General features: G+C 45.0%; 1 protein-coding gene across 1 annotated transcript; it reads right to left on the bottom strand.

Annotated features, from left to right (window-relative positions):
- Positions 1-9,669: 9,669 nt before the first annotated feature.
- LOC109739761 (AP-2 complex subunit alpha-2) lies at positions 9,670-20,254 on the bottom strand. The gene is made up of 27 exons (XM_020298815.4): positions 19,815-20,254; positions 18,260-18,391; positions 18,043-18,168; positions 17,547-17,609; positions 17,370-17,467; positions 17,086-17,293; positions 16,284-16,355; positions 16,109-16,201; positions 15,831-15,932; positions 15,594-15,691; positions 14,800-14,881; positions 14,602-14,690; positions 14,168-14,273; positions 14,017-14,082; positions 13,605-13,711; positions 13,421-13,525; positions 13,215-13,335; positions 12,914-13,099; positions 12,534-12,833; positions 12,294-12,374; positions 12,036-12,200; positions 11,866-11,952; positions 11,646-11,771; positions 11,451-11,531; positions 11,307-11,378; positions 10,501-10,580; positions 9,670-10,396 (listed from the first exon to the last, which is right to left on the bottom strand). The coding sequence occupies exons 1-27, from the start codon at positions 19,944-19,946 to the stop codon at positions 10,252-10,254; spliced, it is 3,123 nt and encodes a 1,040-aa protein (XP_020154404.1). The 5' UTR covers positions 19,947-20,254; the 3' UTR covers positions 9,670-10,251.
- Between the last annotated feature and the right edge of the window lie 5,672 nt (positions 20,255-25,926).

Raw genomic sequence — 25,926 nt, 5'->3', positions numbered from 1 at the left:
TTTAGATATTCAGACCACAGACTTGATATTGAGGTTGAACTATTGAATGCCAAATGATATGAGGAGGTCATCGGAGAGAGAGATGAGAGGGACTGCTACCTGCTTCATGAGTGGCCTCCAGGGACGGATGTTGACCTCCGGCCAGCCCCAGAAGGACCAGTCCAGGAAGAGGACTTCGAGCGAGGTGTCGTCCTTGCACTACCTGAAAAGCGGCGGTGTCTGGGTAGCCGGCCGTCGAGGTGCAAGGCGAGGCCTTGGGTAGACGTACGGCGTCGAGGTCCGGGATGCGGACCGAGTAGCCGGCGAGCAGCTGCAGGATCCCCCATTGCGTGAACAGGATCCCCCGCCCAGGATGCACAGAAGAGAGAGATGAGAGCGAACTGCTCCACCGGGAGGAAGAAAAAGGAAAGAGGGCAGGAGGGTGCGCTGGTGGTTGGACAAGAGGAGGGCTGGATGGGCCCAATACCACCACTGTACTACTCCTACTAGTCATCTCCACTGTGCATCTCCCATGCATATGCATGGCTGGCTGGTACACGCACGCACGCACGCACCCACCCATCTAATTAATTTCATGTCATCCCCAGACCATATCACATGTGTTTTCACTTAAATCATAAGAGGTGGATGATATTTACCGTGTTAAATCAGTACACAAGGAAAACGGGTTGACAATGGTTGCTAAAATTCCTCACACAGCTTTTTGCGCAAGAACTAAATCTCCACAGAGGGTTGACATCTTCTTTATGTGGTCTGACGAGAGAACGCCTACGGTGCAGGCCCGCAACTAGGTACGTACGTCCTGCGTGCTTCCCGTGGGCTGAAGGTGCGTGTTGGTGGGATTTGAGGCCGGCCCAGCCAACACTCTTGTCAGTGTGTGTATTGCTGCTACTTCCTTCTTCCCCGAATCAACCGACCAAAATCCAATCCAATCCAATCCAATCCAATCCAATGAGAGACGACGCTCACAGTCAAGTCACGGCCGAGCCAGCCAGCCTGCACGTACGTGGCACGTCCCGGCAGCAGCCGTCATGTGTACGCTAGGCTAACCTGTGTGCGTGCTGCTACAGCTACAGTGCGCCGAGAGACAGAGATTGGGAGATGGGAGATGAATATGACATGTAGACCCGGGTGGTTAGTGACTGTCTTGTAGACAGTGATCTCGGCAGGACCGTTATTTTCCAGGTGCGCCAAATGGATTCAAGGTTTAAAATTGACTGGGATCGAGGAGTATAGGGTACCAACTTCAGGGATTTAGACTTGAGGGTTCATTTGCATCACACTCTACAATCTCAGGTTTCAAAACAGACTTCACTTGACGCTAGGATTTTGGGAGGAGGCCAGCAAATGGCATGTTTGTACTCCCTGGGGTGTTCTCAGGGATTCCTCCCTCCCTTGGAAACAATTTGCCGGCTAATAAATACAAGTCTATACAGCTTCTATGGCATGACTGGTGGCACGCGCACGAGAAACTAATGCTACAACTACTTACTAGGGTTTTACTGGAGATTTAGAACCTGGGTTGGGGTGGGCTGTTTTGATTGGTAACTAAAATGAAATGGGCCCACTCTAAAATTCAGAGGAGGTGGGGGAGATTAGTAATAATGCCATACGTTTTCCTGAGCAAATTCTGGTAGGCCTATATTAATCAAGGTTTAAGAATACATGTAAGACAACCAGATCATGGGTCTGACCCAACCATACATGTCGCCCTTGATCGAAAGAAAGTGCAACCATACGTGTCGCTCCTGATCTAAAGAAAGTGCATGCATAGCTAGAAAATGAGGTTAATAATTCGAATTCCTTGACTTATGGACAGAACCCATTCTTTCAAACAAAAACAACATGCTGTCCCTTATCTTTCTTCCATAAAAAAGAACGAATGGCTCGGCTAGACGGAACAACCGAGCCAAAACAGGAAAAGAAGTAGAACATGTATAAATAAGAAAATGTTAGTTAAGAGGGTTCATGTAAAGAACAGGTTCCCGATCACGACCGATTCCCTTTTCGAAACCTGCTGCATTCACTTAAAAGAAGAAACGACCACCAGCATAAAAGAACTACTCCCACCATCTCAGTTTACAAGTCTTGCACGTGTACCTAGCTAGGTCGTTAATTTGGCCTGTATCATTAGAAACTTTAGATATTCTATTTTCTAATGATATAATTTTTTATGGTATAAACAATTTATTTTATATAAGTTAAATTGACGACCTAGATACACGTGCAAAATGATTTTGTGTCCTTGATCACTGAAACTGCCGGCCACACCATTCACAAACGCCATCCTAGCATTTTTTGCTGGACGATGGTTTATACCATAAAAAATTATTTATACCATAAATTATTTATACCATAAAAAATTTATTTTTTGCTGGACGAGTACTACTACTTAGTCGTAATCCATGGTGATGGTGGCAGCCCCCCTTGACCTAGAGCTGCCCATTACGTACATAGGCACGACTAGTAGAAAGAGAGAGAGAGAGAGAGAGAGAGAGAGAGCTGCAGTTAGACATACGCGTCGATTGTGTTTTTTCTCCTGTGGCTTCGACCCGTTGCTCTCTCTCTCTCTCTCTCTCTCTCTCGATCGACCCGAACTAGGCTTCTCGATTCAGCGAGCGAGGAAGCTGCTTTGTTTTCTTGTCGATTCGTAGCGTACCTACTCTACTCTACTCTACTCTACTTGGTGTGTGCGAGTGAGTTGTGACGGCACTGCAATGTAGTAGCAGTAGAGTACTACTGGAGGAGACGGACGGCGACAAACAGTGTGAGCCTCTCGCCGTCGCCGCGAAAAGCACCGTCCCGTCGGTACACCAACAGCGACGTAGTACCGTACCGACGGGACAGCCTATAGCATACCATCAGTGCTAAACTCTCTCTCTTAATTAATGATGATGAATGCGGTTGTAGTTTTCAAAAAGAATAAATACCAACAGTGCTGGCTTGCTGCCTGCTTGGATCGTATCGATCCAACACCCGTTCTGGGGCGTCTCGTCTCCTCTGCTCTAGATGAATGAATGAATGATACGGTCGTGCGTACGTATGAGACGGGGTCGTATTCTGCCTAGGAATACCACCGACCATATATAAATAAATAACGGAAATACCAGTCAAGTCGTCTCCGCCCTTGGTACACGTCTCCCTCCCAAAGGAAAGGATCCAAGGCAACCGTTGATCACCACAACGGAACAAAACACCATTCCACCAAGATTACTCGGGAACGTCATCCGACCACCTCCAGGATCACGATCTGACGGTGGCAGGAATACTTAATAAACAAAATGCCATCCCCATACAATGAAACTGCCAAACGCCGTCCTAGCCGGCCAAGAATAGATGGCTGTTGCAGTCCTAATTATTTTGTTACAAGAGCAATTTTAACATGTTTCCTCTTATGCCCTTTTTTCACATGAAAGATAAGAGTTAATCAAACCCACATACTATTTAATGCAATCAACGGCTCGTATTTATTTTATACTCTTACCTCTCATGAGAAAAGAGAAGACAAGAGGAAGCATGTTAAAAAAAAATCTTGCTGCAAGCAAACATAAACAGTGGCAAGGCAATGCAATGCGCATCATCATGGCATGGCAGAAACTTTACTTACAACATGCCGGCCGCCTTTGGTGAGAAGCCTAGCAAACTTATATATATATATATATATATATATATATATATATATATATATATATATATATATATATATATATATAAACACTTGCACGCACGCAGAATGAGCTACACATGTCAAGTCATGTTCACCACCACCAATCCGCTTCCTTCAGAGGTACTTAGAGCCCGTTCGGATCTCCTCCGCTCCGCATTTGGGCTCCCAGAGCTGCTGGAGCAGGGCCGAACGCGGAAACTCCGCGGAGTCAGACTAGCGGAGCAGAGCGGCACTCAGTACATTTTGGCGGAGTGGGAAAAACGACGCTCCGCGCTCCCCGGGTACCCCCGTTAACCACCCAGCCCACGCAAAAGAGAAACGACCCAGCCTTGACCCCTCTTCTTGTCTCACGCCGCCATGGCGCCGCCGCTGATTCCGGCCGGTGCCGCAGCTTCCCATCGCTGTGCTATGCCATCTCCAGTTTTCCATGGTGCTCCGGCAGCAGGCTGTCCAAGCCCGGTGATTCTCCATCGGGATCCAGAAAGAGCGCAGAGCGATTCTCCTGGGCATCAACGGATCTGGTGATTCTCGAGCGGGATCCTGTTGAACGGGTACCTGCGGTGGGCCATGAGGTGGTGCAAGATCCGAGATCGCACATCCTTAGCGCCAGCCAGCGGGTGGACTTGCATTGGGCATGGCGGTTGAACATTTTCAGAAAATGTTGTTTAGAGTTTGACAGTCGAACGTTTCGAGAACTTTGAATTTTGGAAGTGGAGTGCGATTTCGTGGAATGGAGAGCGGAGCCAAAGATTTATCAGAGTGGAGGACATCCGAACGGGCCCTTACTCTAGTATTAGCATACATCTCAAGCAACAAGCCGGCAAAGATTACAGGCTATGCCAAACACACAAATTATGATTGATCGATCGATGCAAGACCCTCGCTACTAAGGGCCCAAAAGAGTACAATACATTGTTTTTCCTCTCTGGTGTGAAAGTAGTAAAGTATACTCGAATGTCATATTTTGATCTACATATTCTACGAAGATCTTTATCGGTCGAACCGCATAACAATATACGTTGTTCCCTTTGTCATCGGTATGTTACTTTCCCGAGATTCGATCGTCGGTATCGTAATACCTAGTTCAATCTCGTTACCGGCAAGTCTCTTTACTCGTTCTGTAATACATCATCCCGCAACTAACTCATTAGTTACAATGCTTGCAAGGCTTATAGTGATGTGCATTACCGAGTGGGCCCAGAGATACCTCTCCGACAATCGGAGTGACAAATCCTAACCTTGAAATACGCCAACCAAACAAGTACCTTTGGAGACACCTGTAGAGCACCTTTATAATCACCCAGTTACGTTGTGACGTTTGGTAGCACACAAAGTGTTCCTCTAGTAAACGGGAGTTGCATAATCTCATAGTCATAGGAACATGTATAAGTCATGAAGAAAGCAATAGCAGAATACTAAACGATCAAGTGCTAAGCTAACGGAATGGGTCAAGTCAATCACATCATTCTCCTATGATGTGATCCCGTTAATCAAATGACAACTCATGTCTATGGCTAGGAAACATAACCATCTTTGATCAACGAGCTAGTCAAGTAGAGGCATACTAGTGACACTCTGTTTGTCTATGTATTCACACAAGTATTATGTTTCCGGTTAATACAATTCTAGCATGAATAATAAACATTTATCATGATATAAGAAAATAAATAATAACTTTATTATTGCCTCTAGGGCATATTTCCTTAACACGCATCCTCTGGCTACTCCATCACACTACACTAAACATGCCATCGGACTACCAAAAATTGGCATGTTTGGCTATGATGGAGTTCACCTACGGCTGCCCTTGCCATCCTTCTCATGGAAGTACCGGTCGAAGACGCAGTACGGATCGAGCCTGAGCTGTCCTCGCCATCGCTGTCCTCCTTCTCGTCCTTCAGTGGCAGTCCGGCCATATGGCACAGACCGCTCGATTCTGCTCTCGGGCGAGGGCGCGTGTGTTCCTCCGCTGTCGTCTCTTCACAATGCGGGCATGGATGGCTTCCTCCTCTACGGCCACCCACTCCGCCGCATCAGCTGCCTTCGTCGCCGCCATTTCCGCCGCGATACGGGCCTCAGCAGCCCTTATCCTCTCCTTCCCACGATGGGCCACCCGTTTCCAGTGGGACTCATAGTCTGCCCGACAGGTGATGGGGAAGGAGAGGTGTTCCGGCTGCCGGGACCGCGAGGATCCAGCACCAGAGGGCCTCATCTGGCTGAGTCTGCCGAGGGGCCTCAACCGGCTGAGTCTGCTGAGGCGTCCATTTTGGAAGCTTGATGTACTCCTTTCTTCATAGACAGGTACTCCTTAAAACATTTTCCAAAAGATTTCCCCTTCACCTGTAGGGTAGTCAAGCTCCAGCCCCTCAAATCCATCCATTATTTCATGTAAAGAGACATTCTAATGTCCCGGCCCACCTTTGTGCCAGTGTTACTAGATATTGAAGAGCTAGCAGTTAGTTTTTTCTCTTTAGATATTCTTCATGTAAAGAGACATTCTAATGTCCCGGCCCACCTTTGTGCAAGACATGCTAGCACATTGGAGGTGACGGAGTGTTGGATGAACTCCCATCTGGACTCCTGGTTACTAGCCTCATGGCGGACAGTGCCGGAGCTCGTTTGATTGAATAAAGCTCTTCAGTTCCATGCAAAAAAAAATGTGTGTTTGGCTCCTGTGGCTTTGACCTGATGCTGCTGCTCTCTCTTACGTCCTTGTCGCGGACGTGCAAGGCATGAAAGGGGTGGGTTCACGTGTCAGCAGGCCCATCCCGCATTCCCGTCACCAGCCGTACTGGCTAGGCTAGAGTAGAATAACGTGTAGCATGGTTAAACAAAGAAAGATAACAGTAGACGACGGCGACGATCGACTGCCTGCGCCCTCCATCGAGGAAGCTGTTTTGTTTTCTCCTCGATTCCTACGTACCCGTCCGTCCGTTTCTTTTCAGGCCTTTTGGGGCGTCTCTCAATGAATGAATGAATACAACCAAATAGGCAAAAAAATAAAAATACCTCTCCTCTCTGCCCTTACTTTTTTTAAAATTCGTCTTGCCTTGGTACTGTAGCCGTAGACGAATGTGCCTCCACCACAAGGGAAACGTGGAGGATGATCGATCGCAGCAGCCCTTGGTAGACGAATACTACGTCCGTCGCACCCTTCAACTGCCCACTACTGTTACTCTGCTCAATACCTCTCCTCTCGAGAGAGATCCGCAGTTACGACGAGACGGACGACACCTGCCCCCTAATATGTAACTTTCTCTTAAAGTTGTTGTGGCACGGTCTTGAATTGAAGGACTCCATGTAGGCCTGTGGTGATGGGCATCTTACAAAGACAAGCACTTGGGATCAGAAATCAAAGGATCACGTCAACGACGGCTCTTTTGAAATCAAAGAAATAGGACGTGGGCAAGCCTATATGAATCTGTTTATCTTTTGACAATTCTTATGCAGGGTCAATGGAAAGAAATATGCGACATGTTTTGTAGACCAAACTGCCCTGTATTCTGTACGCACAAACGCCATGGTCATATCATAGCATAATGTATACACAGGAAAATTCTACATGGAAAGAACTGAACACAACTCGAGAGCAAAGACCATACCATGTTTATAGCTCAGACTCGTGAATTTTGTTCTCTATGATTTAGAGAGAAACATTCACCATTTTAACTTACCTGGACATGGATCAAGTATCTAAAACTTTTTTTTGAGGGAAGTATCTAAAACAATCACTTAGGCGACGGAATAATCTATGCAGACTAAAGGGAAATAAAGGTCCTATTCTGAAAGAAGTGGTACACAATGTTCTAGTTAAACTGCTCTGAGTTTTCGACCCTGGCCGCTTGCTGAACTTCTGTTAATGAAAAAGGACAGAACATAAGAACATGTGGATCCTCACTTCTCTGTTTATGTCTATGGATGTGAGGAACAAATCAGCTCCAACTGGTGACCAATCGGAGTAGCATTCATATCTTACCATGTTTCTCATTATCTGCATCCAACCAACGGAGACACCAATCACAAGCCCCAACCGGTTTATAGTTTCATAGTCAAGGCGAAGCGCACACAACTGCACACAACAACACAAAAACCAGTAAATCAGCAACAGTCGTGAAGCAATCAAAAAACAATGGAAGAGCAAAGGATGAAATTGACCAGAAGAACGAATGGAAGAACACAGCTATAATTCGGCTATTAAAAATGGAACTGACAAACAAGACAGTGGCATATTTTTCAAATGACTACTGGTTTTGGTACTTCCAAATTATGCTACCTAGCTAATGATGATTTCTTACCTTCAGCCTTTGCCTTTTACCTTGAGGTGACACCAAAAACAGTACCTGTAAAACAACCCCTAAACAATTCAGTGTAACCGAGAAAAGAGAAATGAAAGGAGGAAATCCTTAACCAGCAGAGGAATTAGCTCATTAGCAGTACATTCTGTAGATATCTATTCGAGATAGCAGATAAAATTTCTTTTTTTTAATATGTGATAGTTGAGAATTTTTTTTACCGGCACAACACCAGATCTGATAAGAGAGGGGGCGATCAGTACCAACCTAGGTCGGTGGATAACAACAATGTGCACGACGATCAGTACCAACGCTGAACCCCCTCTCCCCAGCGCCAAATCCTGCACCAGTCCAGCAGAAATGAAACACACAATTCAGTGCAACGGAAAGAAGCCTGCATTGTAAAAATTCTCAGATATTGTTTCCAGAATTGCAGCAATGTTACAAGCATATAAGCTCTCAAAGTACGACATGTACATTGAAATTAAAGAAACAGTAATTCTATTCTACTCGGCGTTGAACCTCCTCTCCCCAATAGAAACGAAACACACTATTCTGCAGTGTAAAATTCTTAGGGATTGAGTTCAGTTCAGACAGTGGCATTGTTACAACAATATTCAAACTATGCGGCCAGGATGACGAGACTCTACACCACCTCCTCGTTGGGTGCGTTTTCTCGCGCATCATTTGGCATGACATCTTGGCCTGGTGCCGCATGCCCCCAATGCCGCCCGATGGCAACACCGACTTCTTCGAATGGTGGACGGCGACAAAGACAAATGTGCCGGCAAGCCTTCGCAAGGGTCTCAACTTCCTAACCATCCTCACTTCATGGGCCATATGGAAGCACCGCAACGCAATCCTCTTTGACAACGCAACACCCTCCCACGACAACCTTCTAGACGACATCAAACAGGAGGCAAAACTATGGGCAAGAGCCGGCGCCAAAGGGCTCGACAGGATCATTCTTGTAACATAAACTGTAAACTTGGAGGCTGAGCATCCTCCTACTTCTCTCTGCTCACCCCTGCGCCCGGGCACCGCCATCTATTGTGTACGATGCCCGAGACGCTAATCTTGTACTCTATCTCACCCTATCAATGGAATGATACGCAATCTCGTGTATTCGAGAGAAAAAAATGTTACAACAATATGGCGCTCCGGAGTGCTGGGCGGCACCGGAGACCGCTGGCAACGGCCGGAGGAAAGAATGAACAGAAACCGCACCGATTGACTACAGTTTCAGGTCCAAATCTTGCACCTTCTTCTCCCCTTTATTACAAGTATATCCTTGAGTATTGCTCTCTCGCTACTTTGTGCTTCAGCGTCATTATTATGAAGCCTTTATGTCTATAATATGAAAGATGAGAAACCAGTTGTGCCTGATACTGAAGAACAACAGCTAAGTAAATGGCCCGGTCTTTCTGCTTAACAGGACCTACAAACCCCTTTCTATCGTAGTACCTATATTGTTCCACTCGTATGAACTGAAATGGTTGTAAACTCATTAAACTACTCCACTGCAGCGTTGTGGACTTGCCAGGCGAGCGCCATTGTGGCGACGGTTAATGGGTTTGATTGTCATTATGTGTACCACTCACTCACTCATCACTTGTTTGTCTCAAAGGAAAGGAAAGGATCCAAGGCATACACCACCACAAGGGAACAAAACACTGTCCATTTCCTTCCTTCACCATTCCACCATCACCATTTCACATGAAAATTGCTATTGCATTTGCTGCAAACAAACATAAACAGCGGCATGGAATGCAATGGGCATCATCATCGGCCAGTTACTTACTGTGTATGTAGTTGGTTGGCGACAAACCTAACATCCTTTTTCTTCTTTTATATAAACACTCGCACAACCGCACAAAAAGCTACACATGTCAAGTCATCTTCACCACCACCACCAATCCGCTTCCTTCCTTCCTTCCTTCCAAGGTACACTTACTGTAGTACTAGTAGTAGGATACATCTCAAGGAACAAGAGAAGCACGATTACACGCTATGGCAAACACAAATTATGATCCAAGATCGATCGATGCTACTAAGGGCCCAAAAGAATACAATACAGTGCTTCCTTTTCTCCTCTCCGGTGCAGCAAGTCCCTTCCTTCCTTCCTTCCTTCCTTCCTGCCCAGTCGTTATCATACATACCTTCGACACCGCTTCGTCGTCTTGGTGGCAACATGGAAGCTTCTGGGCAGGCGGTGTTAGATCCTCAGATGAATGAAAAACTACTGCAATGCAATGTACGTCTGACAACTGCTTGTTCCAGCATCGTCTGGTTTCATAGCAACCCAGCTAGCATGGCACCCGGGTCGTTATATGTCGCCGGCGCTGCTGGAGGCAGCTGTGCTTGTTGCGGAGCGGCAGGGGGGGCCACTCGAGCCCTCGGGATGTCGATCAGATGTTCCTTGATGTACTCCTTCAACCTGTTCGGCGGAAAATGACAGACATCAACGTTTGTGTTTCTAGTAAGCCATAACCATAAATTGCTGCTGCTGACTCTAGTAGAGGTGAAAGGAGGAAGGTATACTCGAATGTCAGATTTTGATCTCCTGATGCAACTGTTAGCCGGAGCTGACTTCTGTCTTGGGGATCTGTTTCAACTCTCACCTGCAAAATGTTCAAAAAAAAGAAAGGCAGGCGTCAGATTAGAAACCTAAAATTTATAACTAGACTAGATGAAATCATAGCTTAAGACAAAACTGAAGATGACACCCCAAGTACTAAAATGGGACAGCACATAAAAGCATGCATATTTCAAGGATTAGCTAAGAATTTATCCTAGCTAATGCTCGATGTAGCAGAAATATTCAGGTGTAACGTTGTCCTAGCTACATGGTAGTAGTTAATAGGACAATTTCCTAAGAGATTCAGTGAACCAAATGAAGCCGCTGTACATGAGTATTGAACTATACATTACGCTAACTAGTACGAAGGATGATGCAGCATAAGCTGCATAGTAGAACAGAGATGCACCGCGTCACCAGTAACACAAGAGGCTAGAAAAAAAACCCACAAAAGCCACGATGCTCCATTCACCCTATCCTGGGATCACATGTACAGTCTTCTAATTTTCTATTGGGCTATTTGGCATGTTGAAATGTATCTTGAATAATGGCAGGCATGTACTGGTTTGTGCAGTCAACTTGGCTTGAGCTTCTTATCTTACGTCTAACCCAACGGCGCTAGCTAGTCAACATATTGTGTAGATAGCGGACATGATGCCAGAGTAGCTCAGTAATTATGAAAGACTGGTCGTATACAACAACAGCTTAGTTTCTTCCCAGAGGGATACCCAAACAAGCAATTCAATGGACTGATGGCCAGGATACTTACCAGACAAAGCGCGGCATTGGTTGTCTCCGAAAAGAATGTAGCACACGCCACCATGTTGTTTGGGTTGGTATCCTAGTAAAACGAACAAGTTCAATAATTCGAAATTAAAGAGCTAAAAAAACATGGGGGAATGGAGCAACATACAAGTCCAGGAGTAACTGCCAGGTGAAGGCTCAAGAGAAGACTAGCCATCTCAGGAATAGGTAATGGTTTTACACCTCTAACCTGTGTGTTCACATAAAAAAAAGGGGTTCATTAGAAATAAGCCCTTAATCAAGTAATGCTGATGATCACTGATACTTAGCAGTTCACTAGTCCATAACACAGGTGAGTCCTTACCACTTCTTGAACCTTGAGTGACTGGACATTCCATGTTTTCCAATGGGCGAAAAAATCTTCAGGGGAAAGAGTTATAGGTTGCAAGAATTTATGCAACACAATAGGAAGTCGAAGTTTAGCGTTCACCTGAGCAAGCAAAGCAAATACACTGCTGTTACATTGTGAGAAAACAAAAGAAATATCTGGACTCTCAGGAAAAATGATGGCGTAAAACAATCACCAGTGCAGCTCCATGTTTATATGAGAAATCAAGAACAGCAACATCTCTACTCGCGCGGAGATTTGTAACCTCGACTGGGATTTGCACCTGAAGAACATAGAAAAATGAAAATGAGATTAGTTCAGGAAAGAAAACATGGAAAACGTGAATTGTACTGCAGCGCGTGGTACCTGTGCTCTAGGAGGAATAGTATCAGGTACTGACGAGAGTTCCACTTTAAAATGGCTAGGAGGCAAAATCAAAGCCCTCAATGACAAAAGGGGCGAAGTATTTTTATTCCCCAGGAAAAGAATAAGACGACCATGATGGGCCCGCCACTCTGCTTTTAAACCAATCTAGAGGTAGGGAAAAAGACCACACAGAGGGTTCAGGCAGCAGAGATAAGAAATGCTCAAAAGGAGGAAAAAAGATCAACGACTTGTGCAAACCTGGATGTTAGGATCCTCATACAGAACTCCACTATCTTTCGTGCACAATATATTAAACTTCTCCTCCACATTGACAATTGGCTGTAGAAAGCAGAGTTGGTCAGCAGAAGAAAGCAGCCAGCACATATAAAACTGAATGACAGTATGACATTCTGCTGATGCCGCCACTCAATAGTGAGCATACCGCCATGAAATAGTTCCATATAAAGACACTAATGTTATGAGAAAGTATTGTAATACCTGAACAGAGTTGGACTGGTCCTCAAGGGTAGCTAGTGCCAAGTCACCTACTGGACTTTGATTAGCCTCCAATCCTTGAGCAGGAGTTTGCTCTACAGCAGCAGGAGGACCCTCTATTGCAAGAGGACCCAAAAGGTCTGCAAGGAGGTCTGCTTGAGAAGCAGGACGAGATGCAGGAGGCTCAACTTTACTAACAGGAGCGGGCTCAGTGATGATCTCGACATTTCTCTGAACTTCGACGGGAGCACCATTTTCTTTTGGAGCTTCTACCGCGGTTTCTTCATGAATGACATTGCTCTCCTGAATATCATAAATATTGCTTTAAATGAAACTCATGAATGATGCCCGATGTATTTCATAACTAAGTAAGAAGGTCATACTTCGGCAATATTTTGACTTGGCATCTTCACAAGAGTGAGATGATTAGCAGCTGGTGCTGGTCCGTTTACAGGGGGCTGAGCAGCTACAACAATAGCACTGGATGATTGTTGCTGACTTCGTAGTTTTATGGCACTCTGCTCTGCTGTGTCAACTTCAGCATCTTCAGCCTTTTTCAATAGAGCAGACTAGAGTAGACATGCAAATGCATAATTAAAAAGTTAACATGAATCCTTCTTGATGTACCAGCAAATATGAGTACACACATTACACGACTAACAGGTAAACAGGATACATGTTTACCTCACGTTCAGGAAATTTCGGCATTTCAGCCAATACATCAGCCAAAGCAGGACCCTTTCTGCTTAGTTCAAAATATTCAACTGCTCTCTGCTGAATTTCAACATCAATATAACTCTCATGCCTGAAATGTAATGTAAGCGTAAAAAAAAACTTCACAGACATACAAAAGGTGGCATGTCATCAAAGAAGAATGAGTAAACTGGTACTTTTTAAATATTGCCAGGATTTGTTGCTGCAGTCCCGCATCAGGAGGCTGAGTGTGCATAAGTATCTTGGCATAGGCTGAGATAATAATGGCAACAGTACTTGACCTGATGAAAAATCAGAGAATTAAAATTTTACATCAGGGCAGAAAAAACAAGTTACTCAAGGAAGTGCTTTACAACTTACGATACTGTTGGGAGCCTGTCATTTATAATGGTAAACAACTCCTTGGGGCTACAACTAGGTCTCTGGGCCAAAAGGTGGCCATACTCTCCAAGAAGGTAAGCACTGACCTGTATTGTTACGAGAGTAGGATAATGTGAAGTAAAACACAGTACAGACTACAGACAAGAAGGGTGGACACTTGGTAGGCAGATTGGATTCCTTTATGACAGACAAATAAAAGGCAGAACGAAAATTCCAAGTTTAATTGAGGTCAATCATGGATAAAAGGTATGGTTTATTTATTTATCAATAGACTTTACTGCTAGTTAAAACACAGGTTTATAGTGGGGCTTTAAAAATTAAAACAATCAAGCATTCCTGAAAAATCAAACTTCATGGTATTAGCACAACAAGTTCAGGTCATGTAAAATACCTTGACCATGGTCTCATGCAAAGCAGGCTTGTCAAGGTATTCCCTCGCCTTAGCTGCAGCATATGCCTGAGAAAATTACAACTCAAACATCAGGTCCATCAAACAGTAGCGAGAGGATCCGGCGAAACTGGAATCAGAAATATGCAAGAACCTGAAGATCTTCATTGTTGGTGACAAATTGTACCACTCGATACCATATATCATCACTTACAAAATCTCCTGCTTTGTCTATCAACTGAAGTATAACATCAACATACCTACAGAAACAATAGTTAGATATGGCCAACACTTCGCAATGACCTGAAGCTAGAGAAATAAGAAATCAGCGGAAATTAGTTATCCTTCACTCCAGTTATTACTCTACACAAAGTGCAGCAACCCAATACAGAAATATCAGGTTTGTAGCCTGGTCACGGTAAACCCATTTTAGGTGAACAACTACTTGATCGGGTTTGCAGGTTACTGGCTGTGTATGCAAAATACCACATGTAGCATGTATGTAACGAACACATGCAAGACAATTTAACTTTCAAGTTCAATACCAAACAGTGAAATATGGTCTGATCCCGTCGTAAAATTCTTTACCATGAAAGATTTGGAGCAAACTTCTCTGCAAGAATGGCTGCCTTCAGAGCCAGCTCTTCACGCATTGCAAATTCAGCTGTGTTAAGATACTGAGAAAAATAAAGATAATATATTAAGAACACCACAGTAAGTGTTAACAGGTGCCTACTTAGAAAGAAAGAAAATCGTTTCCAGGACCATTATCACAACATTAGTTACCTGCAACAACTCCTCAACAATTTCCTTTGCATTTGTAACATCACACATGCCATACAGCAAATCAAGAGCCCGCCTTCTAATGCTGCACGATAGAAAACACATAAACATTAACACACCAAGTGTAGGTAAAAACATGTGAAACCACACTGAAGTAATAAAAAGATGCTGATAATATAAAACACCTCTTAAGTGGCCTGTGTACATAGCTGTGATCATTGTGTTAACTACTCAGTCATGATGGAGCTTAACACATAAGCATTGTTCTATTTTTAACACTGGGAGGGAGGGAGAGAATAGTAGAAGGCTGGTGGAGAAAACACAAAACAGGGTTTCAAATGAAGCCAAAAAATATATGTCTGGCTCAAAATCAAGCAGCATGTTAGTAGGAATTGTCTAATGGTACTTGGATATATTTTAAAGAAACTCTTTTCAATGTAGTCAGATTCTAGGTCCAGGCGTCCAGCGTATCATGAATATACCTCTCAGGAAGGAAGTCAAATAAAATGTTCAAATAACAATTATCAATACAAGGTATGTAATCAGGTTCGCCTAAAGCTAAAAATAACATTAATGATTCAATTAATTGCAGAAGAGGTTTGGCTGTCACGAAAAGAGTGAAATTATGCAGCAGGATACTCTCCTACATTGTAAAAAAAGGTGAGTTCCAAACTATCAACCTTAGGCCGAAGGTGTGATCTGACTGGTTTGAGTTCCTTAATATGTTAATATTTTTTCCAGGGTTAACCAGTTTATAATATCAATGTGACCACAGATGTTGGGAAGGCCTCAGGTACCTGATATCTGGATCCTTCAAAGACGTAATGATCTGAGCTTGGTGCCTTTTAATTATATCCTGTACATCTGTTACTAACAGCATTCTACTCATATTCTCCTGTGAAAATGAATGGAATATTGTTACATTATAACAAAATTTACACTCACACGGTTTGATTCTAATGCAACACCGGGAAACAGATGGCATAAAATCAAGTGAAAAACACTCTTGTAAATAAGAACACTTAGCTACTTACCAGACCAAGATACCTAATATTTGGCTCCCTGACAGCAATAAACTTGCCAAGAAGAGCCACACATTGGGACATCATCTCCTTTTCAGCATCAAGATGCATAACCTGTAATGAGAAGTATCCCACAACAAAGTTTATAAGGAAGAGAAGCGTAAGCATAAGAGGCTATGAAGATAAAAATATGAACAGACAAAAGTGATGTAGGAGAGGAAATGACAAGGCAAGATGCTAGTACAAAAGAAAAACAACAACAGAAGACTGAAAAGAGAGTATGAACGCACCAGAGCAAGAGCTTCAAAGAGAACAGCATGTGAGGCATTATTCTTGTTGACGTTTTTAACAACATCAGTACCCATCAAAATACGCTGCAAAACCTACAGAATGACAAGAACCATTATAACCGATGACCTGTCTGGATATGTACTATGTAGAGTACAAAAGTAAAAGGAGGTGTACCTCAAACAAAGCACGCCTTGCACTAGGATCCTCAATTGTAGGGAAGTACTGAAGAGCTCTCATTGCCTTAACCTGAAAGAATAATAAAATGAATTTTTAAAATAAATGAATGGCCATAAAAACTGCATCCAACATGCACAGCAGGTATACATATTTCTTTGAACAGCCCAGCATAAAAAGTAAGTCTTGATGCATGTGACATTATTCAATTTTAAGAAGACAATTGTAATAATGTGTTCTGGCAGGGCCACACAAGCATTGCATAAAACTACCATTCAGAGTTAACATTTTTCTTCCCACTAAATAACAACAGAACGAAATGTTCCAAACATAGGAACTCCAGCAGCTTTTTGAGTTTAGAAGATCATATGATTTATTGCTTACTTAGTATTCACATCAGAGATTATGCAATATGCTTTTCTAGCTTGTGAAATGCAGCTTAGCATTATAACCTTAGCCACACCCAAGTACATGCTTCATAATTTACATCACATATGCATACTGCAGTCCAAAGATTAAAAGCTTTATGATAACAAATCAGAGAAAGAAGCACATAGGTATTATGTTTTTTTTCAAGAAGCACGATAGTAGGTAATAAACATGAATGACATAAACCAATCATGCAATTAAATCAGACATCCAGTATTAGCAAGACCAGCTGTAAAAGGTATCAACGGAATCAAAGTTAAAGGCGAACAAGATTTCAGCAGATTGTGACCAAATGGATTCGACAGTCTCAAAACAAAATTGTTAAGGCCTAATTTTAACCAAGCTGGATGAGCCATGGAAAGAAGAAAAAAACCTGAAGCCAAGGAGATGGAATTCCATAGTAGGTGTATTCTTGGGGAATATCTTGGTTTCTTGCCATCCTCTCCAATATTCTTACACACTTTGGAAGGCAATTCCAATATGCTTCAGCGTTATTAGATACTAGTGAAACAAAAAGGCTCATGACAGATGTCAGCACACCTAGATCACGCTCATCTAGAAGTTGTGCCATACGATCAGACCTGACATATGAAATGCAATTAGCTAAGCAATTGTATGGAGTGCGTAACAAAACTTCATGTTCTGTTATGTTAGTACCAGCCATCGATATTCACAACATCTGGGTTCTTCCTATAAAGTCGCAGAAGGCATAGAGCAGCCTTCTTTCTGACTACAGGCCGGCAGCTACTTGAAATCTGATAAGTTAGATGTTTCATTAGTCCAATCACTAAAATGAGAAGATAGGGAAAGATGAGTAAAATATTGTCCACTTACAAGAAGTTTTTGGACATCAGGAGCCAATGACTCAGAAAATTCTTTACCACCAATATTACCTACCTGAAACAGATATAATTAAGGAAACACAAATAGAATAGCTGGTGTAAATTTTTCTATTTCATAAAATAGCTCTGAGTAATGCACAATAATAAAACCCATTTGACACGGCCTAAAATAAAGTAAATTATAGCCATAATACTGAGAAATTTGGTCAGTGCAATTCAGGTTTTGGTTGTTTAAATTCCTTAGGAGTAGTTTTTGCATCTTGATGTCCTTTTGCATCACTATCTTTTTACTGGTATCGAGTCATATTTCCTAAATGTGATGCGTGATGTATGCAATAGTTAGAAAAGGATGTTTATAATAGTACTATATTACATATTCGCAAAAGCAGTTCTATTTTATCAGATTTAGTTCACAATAAAATGTCTACGAAATTCAAATAAATCAAAAGAAGGTGCGGATTATACGAGAGTAAAACAGGATGACATACCATTGTCAATGCTAAGCACTGATAAGTCTCATTTCGTCCTATTATGTCATTGCGCACTGTATTTATGACCATCCTTAAAAAATCGTTGTTCTCATTAAGTAAGCAAGATGTCACGATGTATCCAACCTGAAGCACAATCAATGGATGGCAATTAGGAAACAATTAGTCTACTGGAAAGGAATGTGATAATTGAGGATTTTTAAGATGTGGCTTTCACCTGTTTCTCAGGATACTTCGGCGCGGATATCAAAGAAACAGTTTCCATATGTCCAAAATCAACATCGTAACCCAGCATATGTATGTAAAGCATTTTCCAAACATACTTTTTCTTCTCGTAATGCGACAATCCCTGCAAGATGGCAGATAATGGTGCTTTTTAGTAAGGTTGATTTTCTGTGCTACCGCTACCTTAATTGTTACAATACATGCATATAGTATCCGTGCCAGCAGTACAACCCTGTGGGGTCAAACGCACTGTTCTTACTTTTAAAATCATGATTTTTTACTAGTATGATAACTTGGTTTTGTCAAAAGCAAAAACTGTGCGTTGAATGACCCTGCAGCCTCAACATTGCACCACCAGTCATGCGCTGACGAGACCAATACCACTTTACACTTACGATTGTACATGTCTAGCACAACCGGCCTGACATGAAGAAGATGTATATCGAAATATGGCAGGTCTTTATTTTAATCTGATTCTACAAAAACCTGGTATGTACAAGATGTATGCACACGTCCATCCGTCTATGGATGAGGATCATACTGTTATGCAACTAGCGACTAATTGCTATATGATTTGGTTTAGTTTCCATATTCTTCAGGAGAACTCCCGCCTATGTAATGTGGGTTATCACAACTATTGTAACCAAGCATGAATTAATCAAGTTAATACAGTAGTCCTTAGTCTAGTTTAAGAGTATTTATCTTAGTGCACGAGTGTGCATTACAGCAGCTTAATCAGGCATATGATGCTTTTCTAGCGGACCAGGCATATGGATAATGTTTGGTGTAGCACCAATTTCATATGTAGCAGTGCCACTTTGCCACAAAACACTGAACTAAAAGAACAGTATGGTAATATACACGACAGTCTTTCATCATGTAGAACATAAATACGTTGTTGATAGATTTTTCGCCAAAAGTAGCCCCCCCCCCCCCCCCCCATGATTGTTGTTGCTAACATTCATCTAGAAGCGAATATCACCGTGAGTAGTGTGCATGGGATGGGAGGCTATGTCATTGTCTACGAAATGTGGTGGACAGCGCTGGAGGTAGAATGTAGGGACAGTAGTTTTGAATGCAGAGTCGGTCGTAGCTAGCCCAACATACGGAAGTGGAATGTAAACTGAGAGATGGTGCACTTTGTAGGCATTATCAACCTTTCCCTGCCAGTTTAAGACGCGCTAAACTGTTAGCAGGTGGTATGACTGGACCCAAGGCCATTCAACTTGACATTGCTCTGCCCCAGCAGCAGCTCAATTCCGACCCCCAAACTAGTGCTACTGGAGGCAATTGTTACCAGCACTGTTTCACACTTGCATCTGAACTTTGCACCGCAGACCAAGCAGAATCCAACAAAGTCAGATAAGGCTAGCTACCATCCACCAGACATTTCGAGACTAGTAGTACGACGAGGACTCATCAAACCCAATTCGCAGCTCCGCAAATTCCCGTCAAGCGGGCGGAAGCAGGCCTGAATTCCGCGAGCGCGGGGCGCCTTCTAGATCGCGAAATGGGGGATGGATGGGAGGGGAAGGGGATGGAGTGACCTTTTCGTTCTTGAAGCGGGTTCGGATGTTGCCGAGCTCCTTGTCGACGCGGAGGCGCTCCTGCTCCTTGTTGTGGCAGTTGCGGATGTCGCTGATGAAGACCGACAGCCCCCGCATCCCGGACAGCGCCATCCCCTTCCCCTCTAGGCCCAGATCTGCTCGCCGCCGCGCGAGATCTGGCCGCCCTCTCTAGGAGGGGAGCGAAACCCTCTGCCCGCCTGCCTGGCCGCGGGGCGCCGGAGTGGATCGGCGCGCGGAGGTCGGACTGGGGAGGGAGACGACCGGCGACGGTGGGGAGGGGTTTTGATTGGTCGCGTCTGGCGCCGTGGTTTGATCTGGGCTGCCTCGCTTTTTCGCTGGTTTCTCGAAGGTTTCCTTCCTCCTCCTACCCCCAGTCTCCTCTCCTCCTCCAAACAAAAAAAAAGAAGGAAAAAGGGCCTGGTTGGTTGGGCCGATATTTTAAAATGTTTGTCAAGGATGACCTCTCGAGTTATTGATAGTAGAGCCAAATTTGCTCGTGTAGAAGGCCGAACCATGATTTGGGTTGGCTCGGGTCCTTCGGATGCTATGGAGCTAGCTACGTTTGATTGTATGAACTGCTTCAGTTGAGTAATACAATTTTCACTCGCAAAAATATCCTAGGTTTATTTTGACCGTTTTCTACAAGGATTACTCGATTTGTATAGTGGTGGTGGTAGTAGTAGTAATTTGAAAAGAAATGACATGAGTACTAGAAGCATTTTAAATTGTTTGTCAAGGATGACCTGTCGAGATATTTGGAGTTGACCTCTGAAGGCCTTTTAATTCAATCCAACAATCAAATAATTTTCACAAGAGAAAATAGAAGCCTAGGTTTTTATTGACTGTTTTCTAGTGGGGTTATTTGATCTGTATAGTAGTAGTTTCTTTTTTGCGAAAAGGATCAGATCTATATCATAAAAGTACCGGCGGTCCCGCCCCTGCTCATGCTGGAGTGTCCACCTCAAGTAACTACTTTCCGCTTCGCTCTGTTGTCGAACCCTCTGTGGCTAGCACCCGGGTACCTGTGCACCTGGGCCTGAGCGGCTGGTCAGTGGTCGTAGACTCCTGGAACCCTCCCAATGTACACGGCATAGTAGCCCTTCGCCATCTCTGATCTATGTACCTGCATCGTGAGTTGATGAATTGAACGATACTATGCAACATAATGTACTTAAGAAAACAAGGAGGCATAATTAGCAAAATACAAGCAACCAATAGTAAACATAAATGACGAAGTTCCTCATACCCAAACTAATTAACTAGAGCGATCTACGCTAGTTCAGGACCACTGTTTAGTTACATCACATAGTTTCGCCGTGCATAAATTCAAAGTTTTGCCATAGAAAGACAGTAGTGACACATTGTCATCAACAATCAGTCCTCCATGTCGGCGGTCCAATCTTCATAGTCAGGGAGGAAGCACCCGAGCTTCTTGAAAGGCTTCAGGTCCAGACGTTGAGCGAGTAGAAGTGCTCGGACATCTTCCCGCATGATTGGCCCATGGTAGAACATCCCTGTTGGTTCGAGGACCTGCTTCATGATCACTTGGGCAAGTTCACACTGTACGTGATAAAACTCAGCTCTGATTCGATGATCCGGTGTCCTTCCTATGCTTGTGGCCCAGCTGACAATCTCGGCATCGTTGGTAGTAGGTGACATGCGAAGGCGTTGATTATCCCTTCTGTACTCGAGCAGGTGATGCATGAGGTAGAATCCATCAGCCATACTGGTGTGCGGTTGCTGGATGCAGCAGAAGTCGGTCTTATGACCGAAAGCCAGCCCGCGATTCCTGTACTTTTTCACCTTGATATATCCACCAGACAGGCTGAAGGTTAACAGGGCACTATCGAGAACACTCTTTATGTGCTTGTAATCCTTTTTCCTGAGGTTCTTCGATGAGTCCAAGTACACCGCATGGGAGTATTCCAGGGACAGAACGATGAGGACGCCCCCCCCCCCCCCCCGATGCGCAAATTAAGTACACCTCAATTAAGCCTCCATGCTTGCAAAGGAATGATTAACGCTTACGAAAGGATATGTGTGGATGACTTACGTGGGATGATAAGGCAAGAGAATCACTTCCTTGTCCTTATTAGCGATCATGAATTCGCTGAGGTACTTGCTCGCATAGTCACGGTGCTCTTTGCAAACTGCCAAGAAGCTCTCATGCATATAGAACGGGTCCGCGACGCAAATATATTTGATGTTCTCGACCCTGATGAAGTAGTTCAGATACAGCGCATACATGCGGATGAACTGGAAATCCAGCTTGGTCATGTGGAACATGTCTTAGATGTAGTCAAATCGTAGGATGAACTTATTCACGGGCCATCTCTCGACGTACAACTTCCCACCCGGCACCTGAGCCGCGTAAAGCGGGTATCCTGGTTTTTCCGTGACCAGAAGGCTTTTCTCTCTGGCCAGCACATCTTCATGGAGTCTCCTTAAATCATTGTTCAGTATGTGCTCTAGCGCTTTCGCAGGTAGGATCGGCTGGCCGGCGACATGGAAGCGCTGCGCACCTTCGACAGGTATTCTGTCTACCACCCGGGGCTCCAGAGGCGGCTGGCTGCTTGAAGCAGCTCTGGCTCCTTTAGGGCCTTTCTTGTCCGGTCTCCTCCTTTGCTTCTTGGTGGGTGGCGGTAGTGAGCCCACCATACCTTCCCTAACCACCACCCCCAGTGTCGTCGGGCTAATCAGTGAACGGGCCTCGGGGGGTTGCTGGGTGCAGGCGGCATCTGGAGGCGTCTCCTGCGAGGATCGCTTGAAGAGAGACTTTTTGCATTCCGCCTTAGGGCGTTCCGGCTCCGGCAAATCAGGCAACATCAAGTCATCATCTCCACGCTCATAGCCTGAGTCTTCGCCGTCCTGAGCCATCAATCCTCCATCATCATAGGCGGTATTGAAATACTTGTCTGGGTCATCATCATCATCCTCCATGTCATCATCAACATTTGCTTCTTTAACAACGGGGGCTACATCATCTGGCACTAACGGAGGCTCTCCCTCGCGTCGTCCGCTATCACTCGCCACGACAGGTGCAGGTAATGTGGTAGGTGGGGTGGTGTTCATACCTTCTTGAGAAGGTGGCGTTGGCGTGATACTGGGAGCCTCGAGACGAAGAAGAGACTTGGGCCAAGGCAAGAACCAGCTCTTGCATGCGCCAATCATCTTAGGGGTCTCGTCGTCATCGACTGGTACCGGAGGAGGCAAATCCTCGAAGCCCGCTAAGACACTGGCCACATTAACCTTGAAGACGCCATCGGGCATCTCTCGGTTGTGGAACATGCGGTCCTTTGGCTTCACGATCGTTGCCTTTCCCACGCCCACCTTCTGGCCCTTGATGTCGTAGAGTAGGGTGCACGGGGTGTCGTCGGCCTACGAAGGAGACATGTCTGCGACGTCAAACATCCGAAAGGCAACTGAAACGGAAGACTATAGACATGCTGGTGAAAAGGGTATGACGCGTAATTACCGTGAGGGCATCGAGCTCAGCCAGCGATAAAGGCCCACCGACCATGCAAGAGACGGAGGTCGGGCTGCTATGAATAGGAGCGAGCCCTTTTGCGGTTGCTTGAGCAGGTGTTGGTGCTCTGGTGTTCACCGAATTGTTCCCGACAAAGCTGGGAAGGGGAAAGTCCTCCGGTCGTGCATTTGGATTGTTCTTCGTGAAATCCCATAGTGCCGGAAGCAAGCTGACCACCACGTCAGTGACCGCTGCAGAGACGGCCCCGAGCAACTCTTCTTTGGTCTCAGCTTTGGTCTTATCGACCGCAATCTTGACCTTCTCGTCGATGCTCTGCTGAGTGACGACCGAGCGTCTCTTCCTTCTTTCCTCTAGCTCCTCGGGGTAGCACGTCTTCCACGAGGCGCCATCTCCAACGCCATGCACACGTCCATAGGACGGCGGCTTGTCCACCGGGACCTTCTTCAGTATGTTCAGAGCCCGGTTGAATGGGGTGTCCCACTTGGGCCTCGCCGACGACTGTGACGACTCGTCGCTTTCGGCTGCCTTTTGGTGCTGCTCTTTATACAAAAGGAATGTGGATGGTTTACTAATGTGACAAAACTTGCAGTCGAATTGATTGGAAGCTATAATATGATAATGTGGTAATATAACAATTAACAAAAGTCTCATGAACTCCCTCGTGATCAGGTCCGTGCAAAAGAGCTTTTTTTCTTTGTCCCACTTGTACCGGGCCCTGATCCAGTCATGCTCCAGCAGGTCGGTGAACTCCGCCAAGGGGTCTGGGATTCCGTGACTTACACGTTCGGCGTCCTCCTTGGCCCATACGGCCCTCTTCCCCTCGTAACCACGGCTTCCGAGGCGGTGGGGAGGCGTGTTCCTGGCCTGGAGCGCCTTCATTTTCTCCGACTTTGCCTTGACGCTTTCTTTAGCGCAATTCTCCTTGAATTTTGCAAAGTCCTCTTCCATTATTGACGGATTGTCAGCATGAATCTTGGACCACGGTTCATTCTTCGCAATCGCTTTTTTCGCCCAAACTTTCCAGGAGGACAAGTCGTTGGTGAACGTCACCATCGCCTTGTCGTTTATCTTTGTCATGGCAATGTCTTCCCACGGATCTTTATATTTTTCTTCATTCCGGCCAGGGAACAAGAACCTATTGTGCAACTTCTTTAGGAGCATGTTCTCCATATGTGGTATCTGCCTCAACCTCTCATCGTTGATGTTGGCGGTTTCCCTAAGGATGCATCCAAGTTGATTGCCCCAGCACGAGCGCGCTTCCTCCGGCTCCGTTGGCTCTAACTTCTTGGGGTGCATCTCCGTGACCACAATTTGTCCGATGCCAAGCTCGTTTCGTCTTCATGTCCTCTTCTTCTTCGGTGCTTTACCGGCTACGACAGCATCGTTGCCGGTCTCGGGGGTGGTGTCGGCGCCGGTGCCAGTGACGGTGTCGATGTCGGGGTTGGTGCCACTGCCGCCACCATGCAACCCCATCTGGTGTTCGTCCAGGAAATCGAAATAGTGATTTGCTGCCTCGATGGGGTCTTCGAGGCGAGCAGAACCACCCGCGACTTCGGCGTCGGTAGACATGTTTCCTATTCAACAATTGTAAATAAAAGATTTTAATGAAAAGAAAAATGGGCCTATATTTGGTCGGAATGTTGATTCATTCCCCTTCCGGCAAATTCCGGGTACTCCATATGTCCTAGTTTCTAGCACAAGTCATGCAGAAAATCACGGAAATTTTTGGCATGACCTTTGCTAAAAAGTAGACATATGGAGCGCCCGAAATTTGCCGGAACGGAAATGAATCAACATTCCGGCAAAACATAGGCCACTCAGATATTTTTCGACAATTGGCACAAGTTCATATAACAGATTTGATGCTATCTCAAGAGAACATGACAACATTATATGACAGATTTCCAGGACTTAGCAAATTAACCGTTAGCTACTACCCTAAACAAATTTGACCTAGCTAAATTTGCTCATTTGCTAAAAAAATTGGCCCTAGCTATATTTGCTACTACCCTAATTAGCTACAGTTTTTAATTTGCTACTGTTTTATTTATTTGCTACTATTTTTATACCTATTTTTTTGCTACTGTTTTTATAACTATTTTTTTGCTACTATTTTTATACCTATTTTTTTGCTAACTTGCTACAAAAATTTGCTAACTTGCTAAAAAACAAAAAACAAAAATTTGCTAATCAGCTACTGCCCTAATTTGCTAAATTTGTTAATTTTGTTTGCTAAATTTGCTAACTTGCCCTAAACAGAGGCTAAATTTGCCCTAAACAGAGGCTCAGGCAGGGGAGAGGAGAGGGAGAGGAGGGCAGGGGAGAGGAGAGGCTTACGGCGAGGGAGCTCAGGCTCGGGCGGCGGCGGTCGAGGGCGGCGGACGGCGGTGGCGGCGGCGAGGTCGAGGTCGCGCGGGCAGGGGAGAGGCGGGGGCGGCATTGTGGTCGAGGGCGGGCTAGGGAGACGCTGGTGAGGTCGAGGGCGGGCTCGGGAGACGGCCGGCGACCAGGTCGACGGCGGCCAGGGGCGACGGCCGGTGGTCGAGGGCGACGAACGGCGCGAGGGCGGGCAGGGCGACGGCGGCGGCGACAGAGTGGGGGAAG

Source organism: Aegilops tauschii, chromosome 4 (assembly GCF_002575655.3).
Source record: "Aegilops tauschii subsp. strangulata cultivar AL8/78 chromosome 4, Aet v6.0, whole genome shotgun sequence".
Lineage (NCBI taxonomy): Eukaryota > Viridiplantae > Streptophyta > Magnoliopsida > Poales > Poaceae > Aegilops > Aegilops tauschii.
The sequence above is the reverse complement of the archived record's forward strand: the minus strand, read 5'-3'. Positions and strand labels throughout refer to the sequence as shown.